This window comes from Panthera tigris, chromosome A2 (assembly GCF_018350195.1).
Source record: "Panthera tigris isolate Pti1 chromosome A2, P.tigris_Pti1_mat1.1, whole genome shotgun sequence".
Taxonomy (NCBI): Eukaryota; Metazoa; Chordata; class Mammalia; order Carnivora; family Felidae; genus Panthera; species Panthera tigris.
This window is the reverse complement of record NC_056661.1, coordinates 94,918,982-94,936,179: the sequence shown is the minus strand read 5'-3', so window position 1 is coordinate 94,936,179 and position 17,198 is coordinate 94,918,982. Positions and strand designations below refer to the sequence as shown.

General features: G+C 36.0%; 1 protein-coding gene across 3 annotated transcripts in view; it reads right to left on the bottom strand.

Moving 5' to 3' along the window:
- Window positions 1–17,198, bottom strand: part of ANKIB1 (ankyrin repeat and IBR domain containing 1) — a 142,095-nt gene that overhangs the window by 10,189 nt on the left and 114,708 nt on the right. For all 3 annotated transcript variants that reach the window (XM_042966256.1, XM_007076713.3, XM_007076714.3), the window contains 6 exons: window positions 13,667–13,797; window positions 5,232–5,366; window positions 4,221–4,307; window positions 4,068–4,134; window positions 1,526–1,671; window positions 327–505 (listed from right to left, as the gene is read on the bottom strand). In XM_042966256.1, coding sequence (XP_042822190.1) covers window positions 327–505; window positions 1,526–1,671; window positions 4,068–4,134; window positions 4,221–4,307; window positions 5,232–5,366; window positions 13,667–13,797 — 745 coding nt within the window. The remainder of the gene's footprint in view (window positions 1–326; window positions 506–1,525; window positions 1,672–4,067; window positions 4,135–4,220; window positions 4,308–5,231; window positions 5,367–13,666; window positions 13,798–17,198) is intronic.

Genomic DNA, 17,198 nt, shown 5'->3' with positions numbered 1-17,198 from the left:
ACACTGTAAGATGTTTATGACTATCATATCACTACATACATTACATATTTGAAGTGATGCATTAGAATACTCTGAATTATGAGTTCAATGAAGTGTGAAATTAACCTAATTTATTCCAAGAAACTACACAATGACAAAAAATGAAAAAAAAAAGAAATAGTTCTGTGGGTGAAAATCACCAAAAAGAAGTTAACATGCTTTTATCAGCTATCCATATTTAAGTATAAGTAACTTCCAGGAATATAAACCCTAGTTAGATAAAAAATAAACCTGGTGGCATTTGTGGCTGGGGCTAGGATAATTTCCACAGTGTGCATCTTTTTTACCTGCGCCTTGGAGCTTCTGGTGAGTCTGCAGGAGCAACTCCCCGAGCCACAGATGCCAGGAATTCTTGTCTCTTCTGCTGTACAAGGCATGCTGCCTTGATGATCTTGTGGCGGGGTGTACGAAGGTAAGGCCTATTGACTTTTTGGGCAAGGTCTTCAGTGACCATTTCTAGGTCTGTCTATGGTTAAGAGAGAAAAAAGAAGGATTATAGGCTGAGTACGTTAGTCAATTGCAAATCCATGGTCTATCTGGTTTCTTAGTTAAATCTAACTCTTTTGAAGTCAGAAATTAATCCAAATTATAAAATAACTTCCTATTTGACACATACTTCTTTTTTACAAATTTCACAAAAATAGCACTCATTTGATAGACATTTATAACAATGTAGAATGGTATGGATTACAAAGACATAGTATACCAGCTGTCTACAGGAAATTTATCATTTGTCTATGTGAAAAAAAAAAAACGAGTAAATTTCAAGGCACTACACATGCAAACACATGACTGCGTAGTGTAGATGTAGATCAAATGTAAATGCTGAAGGAATCTGAGGCAAGGCAAGACCCCTGTGATCTGGGGTTAGGTCTGAAAGGCTTCATGGAGAAAATTAATATTAAGCTTTTAAAAGAAATGTAGGATATACGTTAGTAGAGAGCAGTTCAAAGGGGTGACATGAAAATTGTAGCAAGAGAAGAAAGTTTGGTGGATTAAAAAAAAAGAATGTACAATGAAGTTGGTTAGCCACAGTGATGTCACTTGGCTTAGGTGTTTTTGTTTTTAAATGCTGTAACTTTTTCAATTGGACTTTTAATATAAACTGGTAAATAGCAACTTTCCCATCTAGTATGTAATGTGGTTTCATCTTTGAAGATAAAATTTCTAATTACATAATCAGAATTAGGCCATATTTCAACATCAGCCAGTGTAAAACAAGCAAATAAATGTGGTAGGAAATGTTTGCTCAGTCAATAGCTCAGAATTGACTCAGATCTTACAGTGGCAAATTTAAATACAAAAAAATTTCAGTTTATTACTGGTTAACTTTTCCTTTATTTAAAAACCATTCTAAAAATGAAAACAAAATTGTTTACTGGTCACACCCAAATAAGATAAAACTTAGTTACGTGGTTGAAAAAGGACAAAATCTGTTTTTTTTATAATAACTGCATTTAAATTTAATTTTAAAAAGATATCTTACTTGCATGAGTTCAAAAATTTCTTTCTTTGTGCTTTTAGGTTCTAAGAAAAATCCATATGGATAAGAACACTTGAGAATGCGTCGAGTTTTTAAGAGCACATGAACTGCATCTTCAATGAAAGTGGTATCTGGACAGCCTCCTTCAGCTATAAAGTAAATCAGGCACAGTGAAAAAAAAACTGTTTTGCAAATATGCTGTTATACTATTAAATGACTGAGTTTTCTTAAAAAAACACTCACAACAAAGGATCTCTGGGAAGAAACTGAAGTAGCTGTATGATAATAATAATTTGGACGACTAAAAACCTACACAAAACATTCATGTGTGGCTTGTATACATTTATAAATGAAGCACACACTGCAGCCACCTAGGAGCACTAATGGCAATCATGAAGGAATGTGTACACGAAGTCTGGATTCTGTTCTTACCCTGTTGGTTAAACAAATCTAGCTTTAGGTCAACTCCTCTTCACTATGTTTTTCAGGTTATCTTTACTGAAACTTTGCTGATTAAGAGATAGGGGCACCTGGGTGGTTCAGTCAGTTCAGCGTCCGACTTCTGTTCAGGTCATGATCTCACAGTTCACGAGTTCGAGCCCTGTGTTGGGCTCTGTGCAGACAACTCAGAGCCTGGAACCTGTTTTGGGTTCTGTGTCTCCCTCTCTCTTTGCCCCTCTCCCGCTCATACTCTGTCTGTCTCTGTCTCTCTCTCTCTCTCTCTCAGAAATAAATAAAACATTAAAAAATTAAAAAGGAGTTGAAAACAAAGGCGGGTGGTGTCTGGCTGGCTCAATCCGAACAGCATAAGACTCTTGATCTTGGGGTCATGAGTTTGAGCCCCACATTAGGTGTACAGATTACTAATACAAATAAACTAAAAAAAAAAAAAAAAAAAAAAAAAAAAAAAAGGAATTAAATGCCCTGGTAAGTTGTTTGCTAGGAAAAAAAAAAATAGCCTAATTATGATTATGCTTCTGCAAAAAAAAACATTGTAAGAAAAAGATATTATGGAGGGACAACTAGAAAACTAATGCTAGTAAATAAAATATATCAAGGAGAGAAAGAAAGGGAGGAAGACTGAGGAAAACAGGAGATGAAACTGCCTTAATACTGAGACTATTCCTTTTCCAAGTATCATTATAACATTCTAGCTTTCTCCTTTAACTGCAAATAAAGGGAAACTAAGCAGTAGAATCTAGATTCATAAGTACTTTTAAAAATAAGATTATTCTGCATGCCCGTGGAAAGAAATTACATGTGTACGTACACACACTGATATATACAGACTATTCCAAAATACCTACCCTAGAAGAGGGATCTGAACTAAGATGTAAAAAAGGAAAAACAAAACAAAACAAACACCATCCCCCACTATGACATGTGTGAGAAGTATGTGAAGGTTTGTTTCTTAAACCTTTCCAATTCTTACATCATTTAATGTATCTTATTATGTTGTCTAGAACCACCGGAAGGTTCAATATAAGCAGTAATTCACACCTACAGATATTTACTAAATGTTTGCTATGTGTCAGGCATTGTAAGTATTAGGGACAGCCTGAAAGAGACAAAAATCCTTGTTTGAAGAAATGTAGAATGTGTGAGGGTTTTGTCCCTTCAATTTTCACTATGGACAGTACCTCAAGAGTTTGATAATGGCAATATAGTTACATCATTACCAAAGTCTAAAAACGTAATTAACAAGGAGACAAAGCTGCTATTGATACTTTTTCTCCTACTCTAATTTATTTAATTTATGCTTACTATCTTAATTAGGGAATTACCCTCATGAAAAGGGGCTTTTTATAAACTAGAGCAAATACAATTACAATTGCATTTTTAGGCTGAAAACCTTTTATATATGTTATGATTATATTAAAAATATGACTTTAAAACAAATATGGTAGAACCTATGCTCTGTGTGGTCATTGTGAGATATTATATTTTAATGATGCAAACAATTCTTAATCCAATTTAGGAATTTTTTTGGATTTCCATCTTAGGATCTGTAAGTCAGCCCTATCACGTCTTTGCTTTTAGACTCCGATGTGCATTATTTATCAGTGAGATGATTTCTCCCAAAATTGTACTTGACTTCCATCCCATTAGGCACTCTGCTAAATTTTCTCAAGAAACTTTGGGACTTCAGTCACACTACAGTTGGGGGGGGGTGGGGCATGTGAATCTTGCTCTTTTGACTATATCAAAGATGCTTTTTAGGCACTTTTAGGGCCCATCCACTGTTTCTGATATTGTAGAACATTAGCAGTGGCGCAGAGGAAGCAAAACTATAATGTATGTTTATCTGCTAATAGCACAGGCTACATTAAGAGGAGCATATGAGGTAGTCTGGGTAGAAAATCTAATTACAGGGGACTCAGCCGCTGAGATGTACTCTGGGCTTCAGAGAACTCTAAGCAGTACCAGAATGAGCTAATGGAGATCATGTTTTCCTTGAAGGGCCTTAACCTCCTACCAATTAAGTGACTTAAGCATGGAAAAGGCTATTTTATATTAATTATCACACATACCACTTATAACTTACTTTCTTTGAGAGCTCTACTCAATTGCTCCATCTTTTCTTTGGCTGTTTTAAGAAGGCGTTGTTCTAACTAAAGGAATAGAAATACATAATTTATATAATTTTATTTATTTACAACAGTATAATTCAGAGCATTTGAAATGATTTGGGACATACCTGATAGCTATGCTCATGGTTTTTAAATCTTGTATAATAGTGCATAAATCTGTCAAGTTCCTGAAATCGTTTGTGTTTTTTCTCAGCCTAGGAAACAAAAGTCCATAAATGACTTTTATAAATAAAATACTAGCTATTAAGATTGGGGACTTTTGTCACTTAAAATTTTTATTAGTAATAGGTAATTGTGTATACTGATTTGCTGATTATTTTATTGAGAGAAAAAAAACCAGTACATTTTTAAGGCTACCAGAACAAAGTCTTGCATTTGTATTCTCTGTGATAAACCATTGAATCTATGATCCCAGAATGTAAGGCAAAGATGCCTCTCGAGACCTTCATTTATCAGATCTTTGATGTTTTACTACGTTGCTTGTTGCTATGGGCTGAATTGTCTCCCCCCAAAATTCATGTTGAAGCCTTAACCCCCAATGTGACTGACTGGATTTGAAGACAGGGCCTATGTATGAGGTGATCATTAGGGTGGGGCTTTAATCCAGTAGAATTAGTGCTCTAATAAGAAAAGAAAGAGACACCAGAGGTTTCTCTCTCTCCATACCACGTGAGGACATAGCAAAAAGAGAGCCAGCCCTCTGCAAGCCAGGAAGAGAGTCAACTACCAGAAATCGAATTGGCAGGAATCTTGAACTAGGCTCCAGAACTGTGAGAAATACCTTTCTGTTATTTAAGCCACTCACTTTATGGTATTTTGTTATGGCAGCCAAGCAAAGAGATTTATTATATGCTATAACATAATACTGTATTGTTGACATGATGCTAAAACTGTTAAGTCATTACAGAGACAGGGATATCTGAGACTTATCTCTACCAATATAAAAAAAAAAGGAATATTAAAAAAAAAAAGCTCTCAAGTTGATAGACCTATTGTGTTTAAATTAAAGGCTACTATAAAGGCCTCATTATAACAAAGGTAGGAAAAGAAGAAATGCAAAATACTTGCAATGGTATTAAGTGGCTTAGCCAGAGGCCTTAATTTAAACAGTTGTTTACCTCCACAGTCATTTCCTTGGATTGCTCCTCCACATGTTGAATGACTTCATAGCGAGTACATCTGTAATAACCTCCTGTGGAAGAACTATGTTTTTTCCATTCTTCTAGGCAAATCCAGCAAAAGTCATACTTGCACTTCAAAAGAAAACATATATGCAAACATCACCCTGTGTTAAGATGCAAATTGTTTTCTGATTTCAATCAACCACTTTGTAGAGATTAAACAATTCTGCCTCTGTGACCAGGAATAAATCTTCATAAAGACATGCCATGTTTTTCAATGTGTCCTCTGGGAACCTCATCTGCACTATGAAAGATGTGGGGGTAGTTCAAAATTACTGCTGATGAGGATAAATGAAAAAGTAAATCATAATATTATGAAGTAGTATCAAGGAATCTTTAAAAATAACAATAGGAGGGGTGCCTGGGTGGGTCAGTAGGTTAAGCGTCTGACTTTGGCTCAGGTCATGAACTCGCTTTCATGAGCTCGAGCCCCACGTCAGGTTCTGTGCTGACAGATCAGAGCCTGGAGCCTGCTTCTGATTCTGTGTCTCCCTCTCTCTCTGACCCTCCCCTGCTTGTGCGTGCTCTCTCTCTCTCAAAAATAAAGATTTTAAAAAATTAAAAAAATATATCAATAGGATATTCTTTCCCAGTGATAAAGACAGATACAATATTTAATATTTGATTTTTCCAGTGCATGGTAGTCTTACTTTGGTCTCTGAAGCTTCACCAGTCTTCATCAGAAGTTGTTCTGATGACTTTGACAAATTGGTTTTGAAACCAGAAACAAGTTTGAAAGGTTTCTAAGTAGGAGGACTGATATAAAACCTGTTTCTCATTTTTAAGAAAATTTCACTTTCTTAATTACCAAAATTAGCAGATAATGCCAAAAATATGAGAATCCCAGTATGAAAATACATCCTTTTTAAATGCTTACAGATTGGGGGTCAGAAAGATCTTCTCATTTTAAGTCTGTTTTCTTCTGGCACTTTATTTTTTTTTTTTAAACAGTTAAATATTGGAGCTGTTCAGAATTTATCTGGGTATACTGTATACAGTATGGATTCAACTTTCTTTTCCACACAGCTACCCAGTTATTTCAATTCTATTTACTGAACAGTTCATGTTTCTCAACTGATTGGAGATCCTCCTTTATGTAATATATACTAAATTCCCACATATCTGTGTCTATTTTCTGGGCTTTCTATTATGTTTCTAGATTAATCTCTAGATTCATGTCCCACCACCATGATGTTTTAATTATTGAGCTTTTACAACAGGCTTAGTATCTGACAAGGCTAGTTCCTCCTTAATGTTATTTTTCAGAGTTCTCCTAGCTGTTCTTGCTTTGTTTCTCCATGTGAACTTTTGAATTAGCTTATCTAGATACAGAAACAAAACCTGCTGGTATTTTTGTTTGGAATTTTTCTATCCAACAACTTCATTACCTTTCCAATTATCATCTTTTGTGTCCTACACAAAAGGGGGTCTTAAGGTTTTCTTCATATAAGTTTTGTGTATTTCTTAAGTTTCTTTCTAGATAAATGAGATTTTCCTTTTTAGTTTATATTCTATTTGGATGTTTTTGGTACACATGAAGGCTATTGCTTTCTGCATATTAATTTTCTACTCTAATTTACTGAATTTTGTTAGTAGTTTTTAAATTGATTCTTGTGGGTTTTCTGCAATCTGCAAAAAAAATTTTTTTATCACTTCATTTCTAATTTTTACATCTCTGATTTCTTCCTATTGTCTAAATATGTTGACTGGTATCACCAGTCCAAGTTAATACTATTTGAACAGCTCCTTATCTTGTTCTTGATTTTAGGGAGAGTACCTCTAGTATTTCCCATTAAATATCATGCTAACTTTTGGACTGAAGTAGATTTATTTTTATCACACTAAGGAAGAGTCCATCTATACCTATTTCTTTGAGTGTCTTAATAAAGAATGGTTGTTGATTTTTTTTGTCAAATGCCCTTTTGGCACCTATAGAACATATATCTGGTTTTTCTCTTTGGATCTACTAATAAGACAAGGTATAGCAATTGCTCTTAAAAAGCAATAGCTTAAAAAAAATTTTTTTTGGATGTTTATTTATTTTTGAAGGAGAGAAAGAGCTTGAGGGGAGGGGCAGAGAGAGAGGGAGACACAGAATCAGAAGCAGGCTCCAGGCTCCAAGCTGTCAGTACAGAGCCCGAGGTGGGTCTCAAACCCGTAAACCATGACCTGAGCCGAAGTTGGAGGCACAACCGACTGAGCCACCCAGGTGCCCATCATTTTATTTTTTAATGTTTGTTTATTTTTGAGAGAGAGAAACAAAGTATGAGTGGGGGAGGGGCAGAGAGAGGGAGACACAGAATTGAAGCAGGCTCCAGGCTCTGAGCTGTCAGCACAGAGCCTGACATGGGGCTGGAACTCACCCACAGTGAGATCATGACCCGAGCCGAGGTCAGACGCTTAACTAACTGGGCCACCCAGGCACCCCCAGCAATAGCTTTTTATTTTTTTTTTATTTATTTTTTATTTTTTTAATTTAAAAAAAAAATTTTTTTTTTCAACGTTTTTTAATTTATTTTTGGGATAGAGACAGAGCATGAACGGGGGAGGGGCAGAGAGAGAGGGAGACACAGAATCGGAAACAGGCTCCAGGCTCCAAGCCGTCAGCCCAGAGCCTGACGCGGGGCTCGAACTCACGGACCGCGAGATCGTGACCTGGCTGAAGTCGGACGCTTAACTGACTGCGCCACCCAAGCGCCCCCAGCAATAGCTTTTTAAAAATTTTTTTTTTCAACGTTTTTTATTTATTTTTGGGACAGAGAGAAACAGAGCATGAACGGGGGAGGGGCAGAGAGAGAGGGAGACACAGAATCGGAAACAGGCTCCAGGCTCCGAGCCATCAGCCCAGAGCCTGACGCGGGGCTCGAACTCACGGACCGCGAGATCGTGACCTGGCTGAAGTCGGACGCTTAACCGACTGCGCCACCCAGGCGCCCCAGCAATAGCTTTTTAAACACCGAACCATTCTTGTATTCCGGAAATAAACCTCATGTGGTCAATTACTTCTTTTTTTATAAAACAAAATTTTCTAATTGAGATACAGTTAACAATTATATTAATGTTTTCTGCTGGATTATATTTGCTAAGATTCCCCCCTCTCTTATTTAGGACTTATGCATTATTGTTCATAAGTAAGACTGATCTATAACTTTCTTTTAATATTTATAATCTTGTCAAGTGTTGATATCAAGGTTCTCACTTTATAGTAATTTGAAAGTTTTCATTTTTTAAAAATGTTTATTTTTGAGAAAGAGACAGAATGTGAGTGGGGGAGGGGCAGAGAGAGAGGGAGCCACAGAATCTGAAGCAGGCTCCAGGCTCCAGCTGTAAGCACAGAGCACCACACAGGGCTGGAACCCACTAACAGTGAGATCCTGCGCGACCTGAGCCAAAGTCAGATGCTTAACTGAGCCACCCAGGCGCCCCTCATTTTTTTTTTTTTTTTTAAACAACTCCCAGAAATAGTTTAAGTCACAATAGAATTGCCTGTTCTTTAAAGGTTTGATAAAATTCTATTGTGAAACTGTTAGGGCCTATTGCTTTAAAGGGGGGAGATTGCTGAAAAACTTTCTGTCTTCTATGGAAATAAGTTTGTTTGGGTATTTCTTCTAGGATCAGTTTTAATAAATTATACTTTCTTAGAACATCAATCCATTCCACTCCAGGGCGCCTGGGTGGCTCAGATGGTTAAGTGTCCGACTTTGGCTCAGGTCATGATCTTGCAGTTTGTGAGGTCAAGGCCCACATTGGGCTCTGTGCTTGACAGCTCATACCCTGAAGCCTGCTTCCGATTCTGTGTCTCCCTCTCTCTATGACCCTGCTCTGCTCATGCTGTCTCTCAAAAGTAAAAATAAACATTAAAAAAAAAAAAAAAAAAAATCAATCCATCCAAATTCAAGTTTGCTTTATTTATTGATTAGTCCCCTTAATTCTTATATCATATTTTTGAACTCCCTTATCTTCATTTTTTTCTTATGTAAGCTTAATGGTTTATCTTATCTTAAAAAAAAAATATTTTTTGGATTTATTAGTTGTATTGTTTTTCAGTTTTTAAGTCACTGATTTCTGCTTAAAAAAAATCCTTCCTCCTGGTAGTCTCCAAGTTTATTGTTTTTCTAATTTTTAAAGTCATATGCTTAAATCATTCCTTATTTTGTATTGCTTTAATAAGGCTAGGGGACATTTCTGAGCAGTGCTTTAGATATAGGTACTCAGGTTCTGATAAAGTAATATTTTCATTATCCTAGTTTTCTATATATGCTTTAATTCCCACTTTTACAACCTTTTTTTTTTTTTTTTTTTTTTTTTTTACTCAGGAGTTGAGAGATTTAAATTTTCCAAATGGAAAGGCCTTTTGTACCTTTATTACTAATTTCTTTTTTTTCCTTTTTTAAATTAACTTTTTAAAAAAATTTTTTAAAATTTACATCCAAATTAGCATATAGTACAACAATGATTTCAGGACTAGATTCTCCAGTGCCCCTTACCCATTTAGCCCATCCCCCTCCCACAACCTCTCCAGTAACCCTCAGTTTGTTCTCCATGTTTCTGAGTCTCTTCTGTTTTGTCTCCCTCCCTGTTTTTATATGATTTTTGTTCCCCTTCCTTTATGTTCATCTGTTTTGTCTCTTAAAGTCCTCATATAAGTGAAGTCATATGATTTTTGTCTTTCTGTGACTAATTTCACTCAGCATAATACCCTCCAGTTCCATCCACATAGTTGCAAATGGCAAGATTTCATTCTTTTTGATTGCTGAGTAATACTCCATTGTAGAGATATATATACCACATCTTCTTTATCCATTCATCCATCAATGCACATTTGGGCTCTTCCCATACTTTGGCTATTGTTGATAGTGCTGTTATAAACATTGGGGTGCATGGGCCCCTTCAAACAGCATACCTGTATCCCTTGGATAAATGCCTGGTAGTGCAATTGCTGGGTCGTAGAGTAGTTCTACTTTTAGTTTTTTGAGGAACCTCCATACTGTTTTCCAGAGTGGCTGCACCAGCTTGCATTCCCACCTTTATTACTAATTTCTATTTCATTCCATTATGATAAGAGAATGCTACTATTACTATTTCTATTTTCTGCAGTATTACTGAGATTTTCTTTGATGAACAATGGTCAATGTTTTTGCTAATGCTCTATGGATACGTGCAAAGATGGTGTAATCCATATTTTCAGGATATAGAGTTTGAATATACAGCAATCAGATATACCTTAGTAATTATGTTAAATCTTCTGTATCTTTACTAATTTTTTCTTTACCTGATAGGTCATGAACACAGAAATGAAAGTCTCTGTATTCATCTAGCTCTTCACTAACATGCATTTACACAATAAATTGTGGATATCAAGGTTCTGAGAGTATGCAGGTTTTGTTGTTTGCTATTAGCAAACTCTGTGCCTAATTTGATACAAGTACCCTTCAGTACAGCTTTACTGATATCTCCAAATTAGTGGCAAAACTTTCTACAAAATAGCCAAATTTCATATTCTATTAGAAAAATAATACAGAATTTAAATAACTTTTATTTTTTAGTTGCAGCATATAGTTTTACAGACTCAGTTGAAGAAAATTACTGTAAGTGATTTAAAATGTGCAAGAATGCAAAACTTAAATAGTCTCCTAAAAATTATCTAAAAGGAAATGAATAAAAGTGGGTTTTTTTCCTGAAATATACAAAACTATTTTTATAAGGCTAAATTTGTTATTCTGTTTTTTTAAAAAAATTTTTTAATGTTTTATTTTTCAGATAGAGGCAGAGTATGAGTGGGGAGGGGCATAGAGAGGAGACACAAAATATGAAGCAGGCTTCAGGCTCTGTGTTGTCAGCACAGAGCCCGATGTGGGTCTCGAACCCACGAACGGTGAGATCATGACCTGAGCCGAAGTCGGATGCTTAACTGACTGAGCCACCCAGGCGCCCCACTATTCTTCTAAGATGTTTAACAGTTTGATTCCAGAAAGTAAAAACTGTGCATTGCGTCACAACACTGTGACATTAATAAAAGTAGACTATGACTTAGTCATTATATTAGAGCATGGATTCAATTACACATGATCTATTGTTCCACCTTCACATTTAAATTTTTTTTTTTTTTTTTTTAACGTTTATTTTTGAGACAGAGAGAGACAGAGCATGAACGGGGTTGGGTCAGAGAGAGAGGGAGACACAGAATCTGAAACAGGCTCCAGGCTCTGAGCAGTCAGCACAGAGCCCGACGCGGGGCTTGAACTCACAGACCGCGAGATCGTGACCTGAGCCGAAGTCAGCCGCCCAACCGACTGAGCCACCCAGGCGCCCCTCCACCTTCACATTTAAAAAGAAAATTCTAAAAGTATAAAATTTTTCTGTAGCAAGGTTATTACTGTCTAGATGTCTTTCTTCTTCTGTGTCCTAAGAATTATTTGTTAGTTTCTTTTGTTCAATGCAAATACTTTAGATGGTATATTAGACAAGACTATTACATTTACATAGTGTGCAAGTAAATGTTTCTTTTAAATGCAACAGAAGCTTAAGCAAAAAGCTGTTTAAGATAAAAAATCTTAAATCATTAGCCTGATGAATTCATGAAAATATTCACTCAATACGTATTTAGCAACTACTTACTACTGGTAGGTGTTTGAAGGAACTCTTTACTGACTCTTTATTAGTAGCCCAACTGCTGATTTTTATGGTCAACCTGTATTTCTTTACACATCTATATAGTCTGTATCAGATTTTCTAAGAAAAAACTAATAATGGATATTGGAGAGAAGACCACAAATAAAATACTTTTGGCCTGACCAGCTGAACTAATAATAAGCACCTCTGAGCATTTTGCTCAGAACACTGTACTACATTTTTTTCTAAGAAGGATTTTCCTAAGAAGGAAATCATTACTGTCTCACTAAGACAACTAATTTATGTTAATTTTATAGTACTAATTAGCTTATAAAAATGATCTGGTAACTGCTATCATTTTTTATGTAATAATGATAATGATCATTAGCTTTAATATTAAAGCTCAAGTCATACTGGGGCTCTTGGGTGACTCAGTTGGTTAAGCGCTGGACTCTTGATTTCAGCTCAGGTCATGATCTCATGGTTTATGGAATCGAGGCCTTGTTGCGTTGTCAGCTCTGAGCTGACAGTGCAGAACCTGCTTGGGATTCTATTTCCCCTTCTCTCTCTGCTCCTCTGCTGCTTGTGCTCTCTCTCTCTCAAAAATAAATCAATAAACTTAAAAATATATATTAAAAAAATCAAGTAATACTTAGAAGATATTGATGTATTTAATATTGGAATCTTCTGAACTATTTGGGTTTCTTTCACAATGTAAATTAGAAAAGTTACATTATCCTCTCAATTTTAAGTAATTATTTTTTTGTATACATGGAGCTTCCAATGAAAAGAAAAAAATTGGATATCATTATAATTTTAAAACAAAAATGTTTATAAATTTGGCATGGATTAATAAAATATTTATTAACCTAATCCAGAGAATTTATTTTCAATATGGCAGTTTCTTTCTATGCAACTATGTCAGGAGGGTAGTCTTCCAAAAGTCATTATTTATATTAGTTATTTTTTGGTCAAGATCTTTGTTGGCATTTTCATTTCCATTATTTTTAAGTTTATTTATTTACTTTTGAGAGAGAAAGTGAGAGCATGAGCAGGGGAGGGGCAGAGATAAGGGAGGGGAGAGAGAGAATCCCAAACAGGCTCTATGCTGATTGTGTGAGCCTGACGTGGGGCTCAGTCCCATGAACCATGAGATCATGACCTGAACCGAAATCAAGAGTCGGACACTGAACTGACTGAGCCACCCAGATGCTGCAGCATTTTCAATACAGGAAATAATTACTTGTTTGATTGATGATTTCATTAGCAGACTTAAAGTCTGCCTACAATCTTAGGTACTTTTATTACATAGCCACTTACACATAGACACCAAGATTTAGATTTGGACCTAGCGGAATTGCCTGGGTCCTGACTTGGGCTTTGAAACTAAGCTGTGTGCTCAAAAGCCAGCTTTGTAAGAGATCTCTATATAAAGTAGCACTTTATCATTTAATATTATTATTTATATACAGGCAAAACTCTCAAAATAATCACTAGGAGAGATGATTAGCAGGGAAAGATTCAGGCATTTTTGATCTTCTGGCCAAATATCACTGAATCCTTAACCTATTTTTAACATTCATCATGAGTATAAAATTTAGTAGTATAAAGCAATACTTATGTCATTCAACAAAGAATATAGAATTTAATCTGCTAGAATCCATCTGAAACCCAGCAACATTTTTATGCTTGTTTCTTCTTTGGATTAACAGATTAAGATTCTAACAGTAAAGCATGCGAAATCCTCTTTAACTTCTTACCTTGGCACACTGCATGTGATTGCATCCCTCATTCTTCTGTATCGGAGACTTACAGTTAGCACAAGGCTTGGAGTTCGTTAACAACCAGAGACAATTGGCAGCATCCTCATAAGCTTCACTAACTCCTACAACTTTAGGATATTAAGCACAAACACAATATACATGATTTAGTGTATAACTTCAGAGGGAACCTCCCCCTACCCCCTGTGAAAGTGTTCTTTGTAGGCTGTCTCTAAGTTTTAGCCACGTATTTTTTTTTCTTTTTTTTAAATGTTTATTTATTTTTGAGAGAAAGAGAGACAGAGCACAAGTAGGGGAGGGGCAGAGAGAGGGAGACATAGAATCTGAAGCAGGCTCCAGGCTCCAAGCTGTCAACACAGAGCCCGATGCGGGGATTGAACTCAAGAACCAGGAGATCATGACCTGAGCTGAAGTTGGACGTTTAGCTGACTAAGCCACCCAGGCGCCCCAAACCATGTATTTACTTTCTTATTAGGATCTATGGCAAAGTTTTAAAACTGCTTTATTCTGAATAGCAGGATTATAGGATAAGGAGGTTATTCCAAAAGCTTGATATATGAAATATGATTTAAAGATTTCTTTCTAAAGTTGTGTTCAAATAAATTGGGGAAGAAAAAACCCATTTTAAAAAAGCAATATATTACTGTCTGTTTAACTATTGTAAAAAGAATGGCCCCTAGACCATAATTTCTTGTGGGTCAGTTGTAAACATAATGACCAGATACTTTTCACCATAGTAAAAAACATGAAAGTTATATTGAAATATCAATACTTTTATCCATGAAAACTTCAGATAAACTAAAAATGAATCCCATGTGACATGTCTAAAACTAAACTTATCATTTCCCCTAAACCTGCCTCTTTCTCTATTCCCTGTCCTAGTAAATGATATGATCATCAACTCAGAGTCAATCCAGGAAGACCATGATTTTGGACACCCTCCTTTCCCTCACCTGCCACATTCCATTGTTTCTACCTCTTTCTCTTTATGTCTCCTCTCAATTCCCACTGCTTACTGCTTTAACTAAAGTACTCCACACCTCTTGCCTAGACAATTAAAACACACAAAAAAACAATCTATTTCCCTGGCTCCTTCTTCTGCCCCCGACTTCTACTATACTGCCTACACAGTGATCTTTTAAAAATACAAATTGCTTTTTGGGGTACCTGGGTGGCTCAATTGGTTAAGCGTCCAACTCTTGATTTTGGCTCAAGTCATGATCTCACAGTTCCTGAGATAAAGCCCTTACATTGGGCTCTGTGTTGATAGTGTGGAGCCTGCTTGGGATTCTCTCTCTCTATCTCTCTCTCTCTCTGCCCCTCTCCCACTTGTGTGTGTGCTCTCAAAATAAATAAATGTCAAAAAAAACAAAACAAAACAAAACAAAAACCCAAGTCTCCTTTAAATCTTTAAGATGCTCCCCACTGACTGCAAGATAAAATAAAACTGCTTTAGCAAAAAATGCAAAGTCCTTCATGATTTGGCTGCTGTCTACCTGGCAAGCTTCTCCTACCCTCTAACCCCACACTAATCTTCTATTCTTCATCTGAAACTCAATTTATTCTACTTTGATTTGAGATCTGCAGTCTTGCGGAACGTCATGGTTTTTAAAGATGCTAAATCTTACATTTTATGTTTTATAACCAACACCCCTCCCAGCACCCCAAGAGGAGAGTTAGGAGCTAGAGAGAGTTGCAGATGCACAATTAAAAAATCATTTTTTTCCTCCCTGTCAGTATGAAGTTTGTTTTGTTTTCTAGCTCTAAGTGCACAGGGAAGCTCTACCTTTTCTTTCCTGAAAAAGATGTCCAAAACTCACTTTGACATCAGTGCACATGGCCCATCCAATCAAGGCCCTGAGTACATGCAGCCACTCTCAGAAGGGTGGGGTAGTTAGTGTACTGTTAAAAGCAGGTGAGAAATCAGACTCTTTGAGTTTTGAAGTTTAAAAGGAAAAATTACCCAACCCTAGAGAGGGAAGGGAGACAAAGGTTTGGGCTGGCTGACCTCTGGGATGTGACTCAGTATATGAACTGGAAGAGCTGAGCACTATGATTAGCCCTTCGATGGAGCTTAGCAGTGGAGGAGGGCTGTCTTGCTGCAAGGAACCCCAAGTGCCTACCTACTTACGTTTGTTCAACAACAGAACAGCAGCTACTGCTGGACTATGAAGCACTGTTTTTCAATTTCACCACATAGCAAAGTGAGACAATAACAGCAATGAACAGACCAGACTCCACTCCAGTACTAAACCCACTTAGTAGAAGATGGTTTGATTAGGGTGTTGCTACAGAGAACTCTCAGTTAATTTAGTGGAGAACAGGAGTTTCAGAAAGAACTTACTATACTTATGGTTAATCAGCTCAAGCTGTGGAGGTAATGCCATTTACAAAGGGTACTGCTTTAAAACCTAATCACTAAGTACAATGTCTAATTTTTTTTTTTTTTTTTTTTTTAAGGAGTGGCCTTTCTCCTCCTTTCAGCATCAACATTATTTTTAGCTCAGAGGCTCTAACATATTCTTATGGCCTTTATTGTCCATTGTTATAATAAATAAAGCACAAAGCCATTAAAACAAAGCAGCTTGTGTGGCCTGCAACATAACAGTTTTTTCCTACCACCCTCGGAGAGAATGCTAGTTCCTGTGTTCTAGAGGACTGTATGAAGTAAATTGTGTTCAAGAAATAACTATTATTAAAACAGAAACTTGTAGTGGGAAAAAGGCCTTTACTTCTAGTTCTCTGAACATGCTCATTTCATACATGTGCCTTTTGTATATACTCTTCTTCATACCTGCAATATCTATCTCCCTTCAGTCTACCTGGTGAGTTTTCTTCACCCTGAGTTCCAGACTCTTCTCTTCAATTACATGACTACTGTATCTTGATCTTCCTTCCTCAATAATCTAGTGTGCTTAGGTCTCTTTGTAAGAAATATTAACTTCATTTAATCAAGTATTAGAACATAACAATCTAAGATCTACTAGTAGAATCAACATGTATGTGAGTGAAAAAAATGTTGATTTTAAAGACTGACTTCTTAAAAAGACTATTTGAATTCTATTCAATAACCATTTATTATGTAGTATGGAAAAACTGGCCTGAAAATTTTTATAAATTAGCTATCTTTTCACAGAATATATAATCATTCCCCTTCTTGCTCTCATTAGACATAATAGAGGCAGTTTCAGTGCTGAAAAATAGTATTTGAATCCTTATATTGAATTCTTTGAACTAATCTTAGTATATGTTCTAATACTTTTTTATCATTAGATTTTGTCACTCCTTTTGAGTCTCATAATTCAAAGACTTTGGAAAATTGGGCATAAAGGAGAAAATGATCTCAGGAATTGACAAGTTCAGTTGAAAATGCTTATGCCAAAGATATGTGACCATGATCCAAATTAATATGTAAACAATACAGCATTAAATCATACTTTTCTTTCTTGGAATATTATTTTTATATATTTAATGATGATGTTCTACTTAAACATTTCAGTTGGTCCACTAT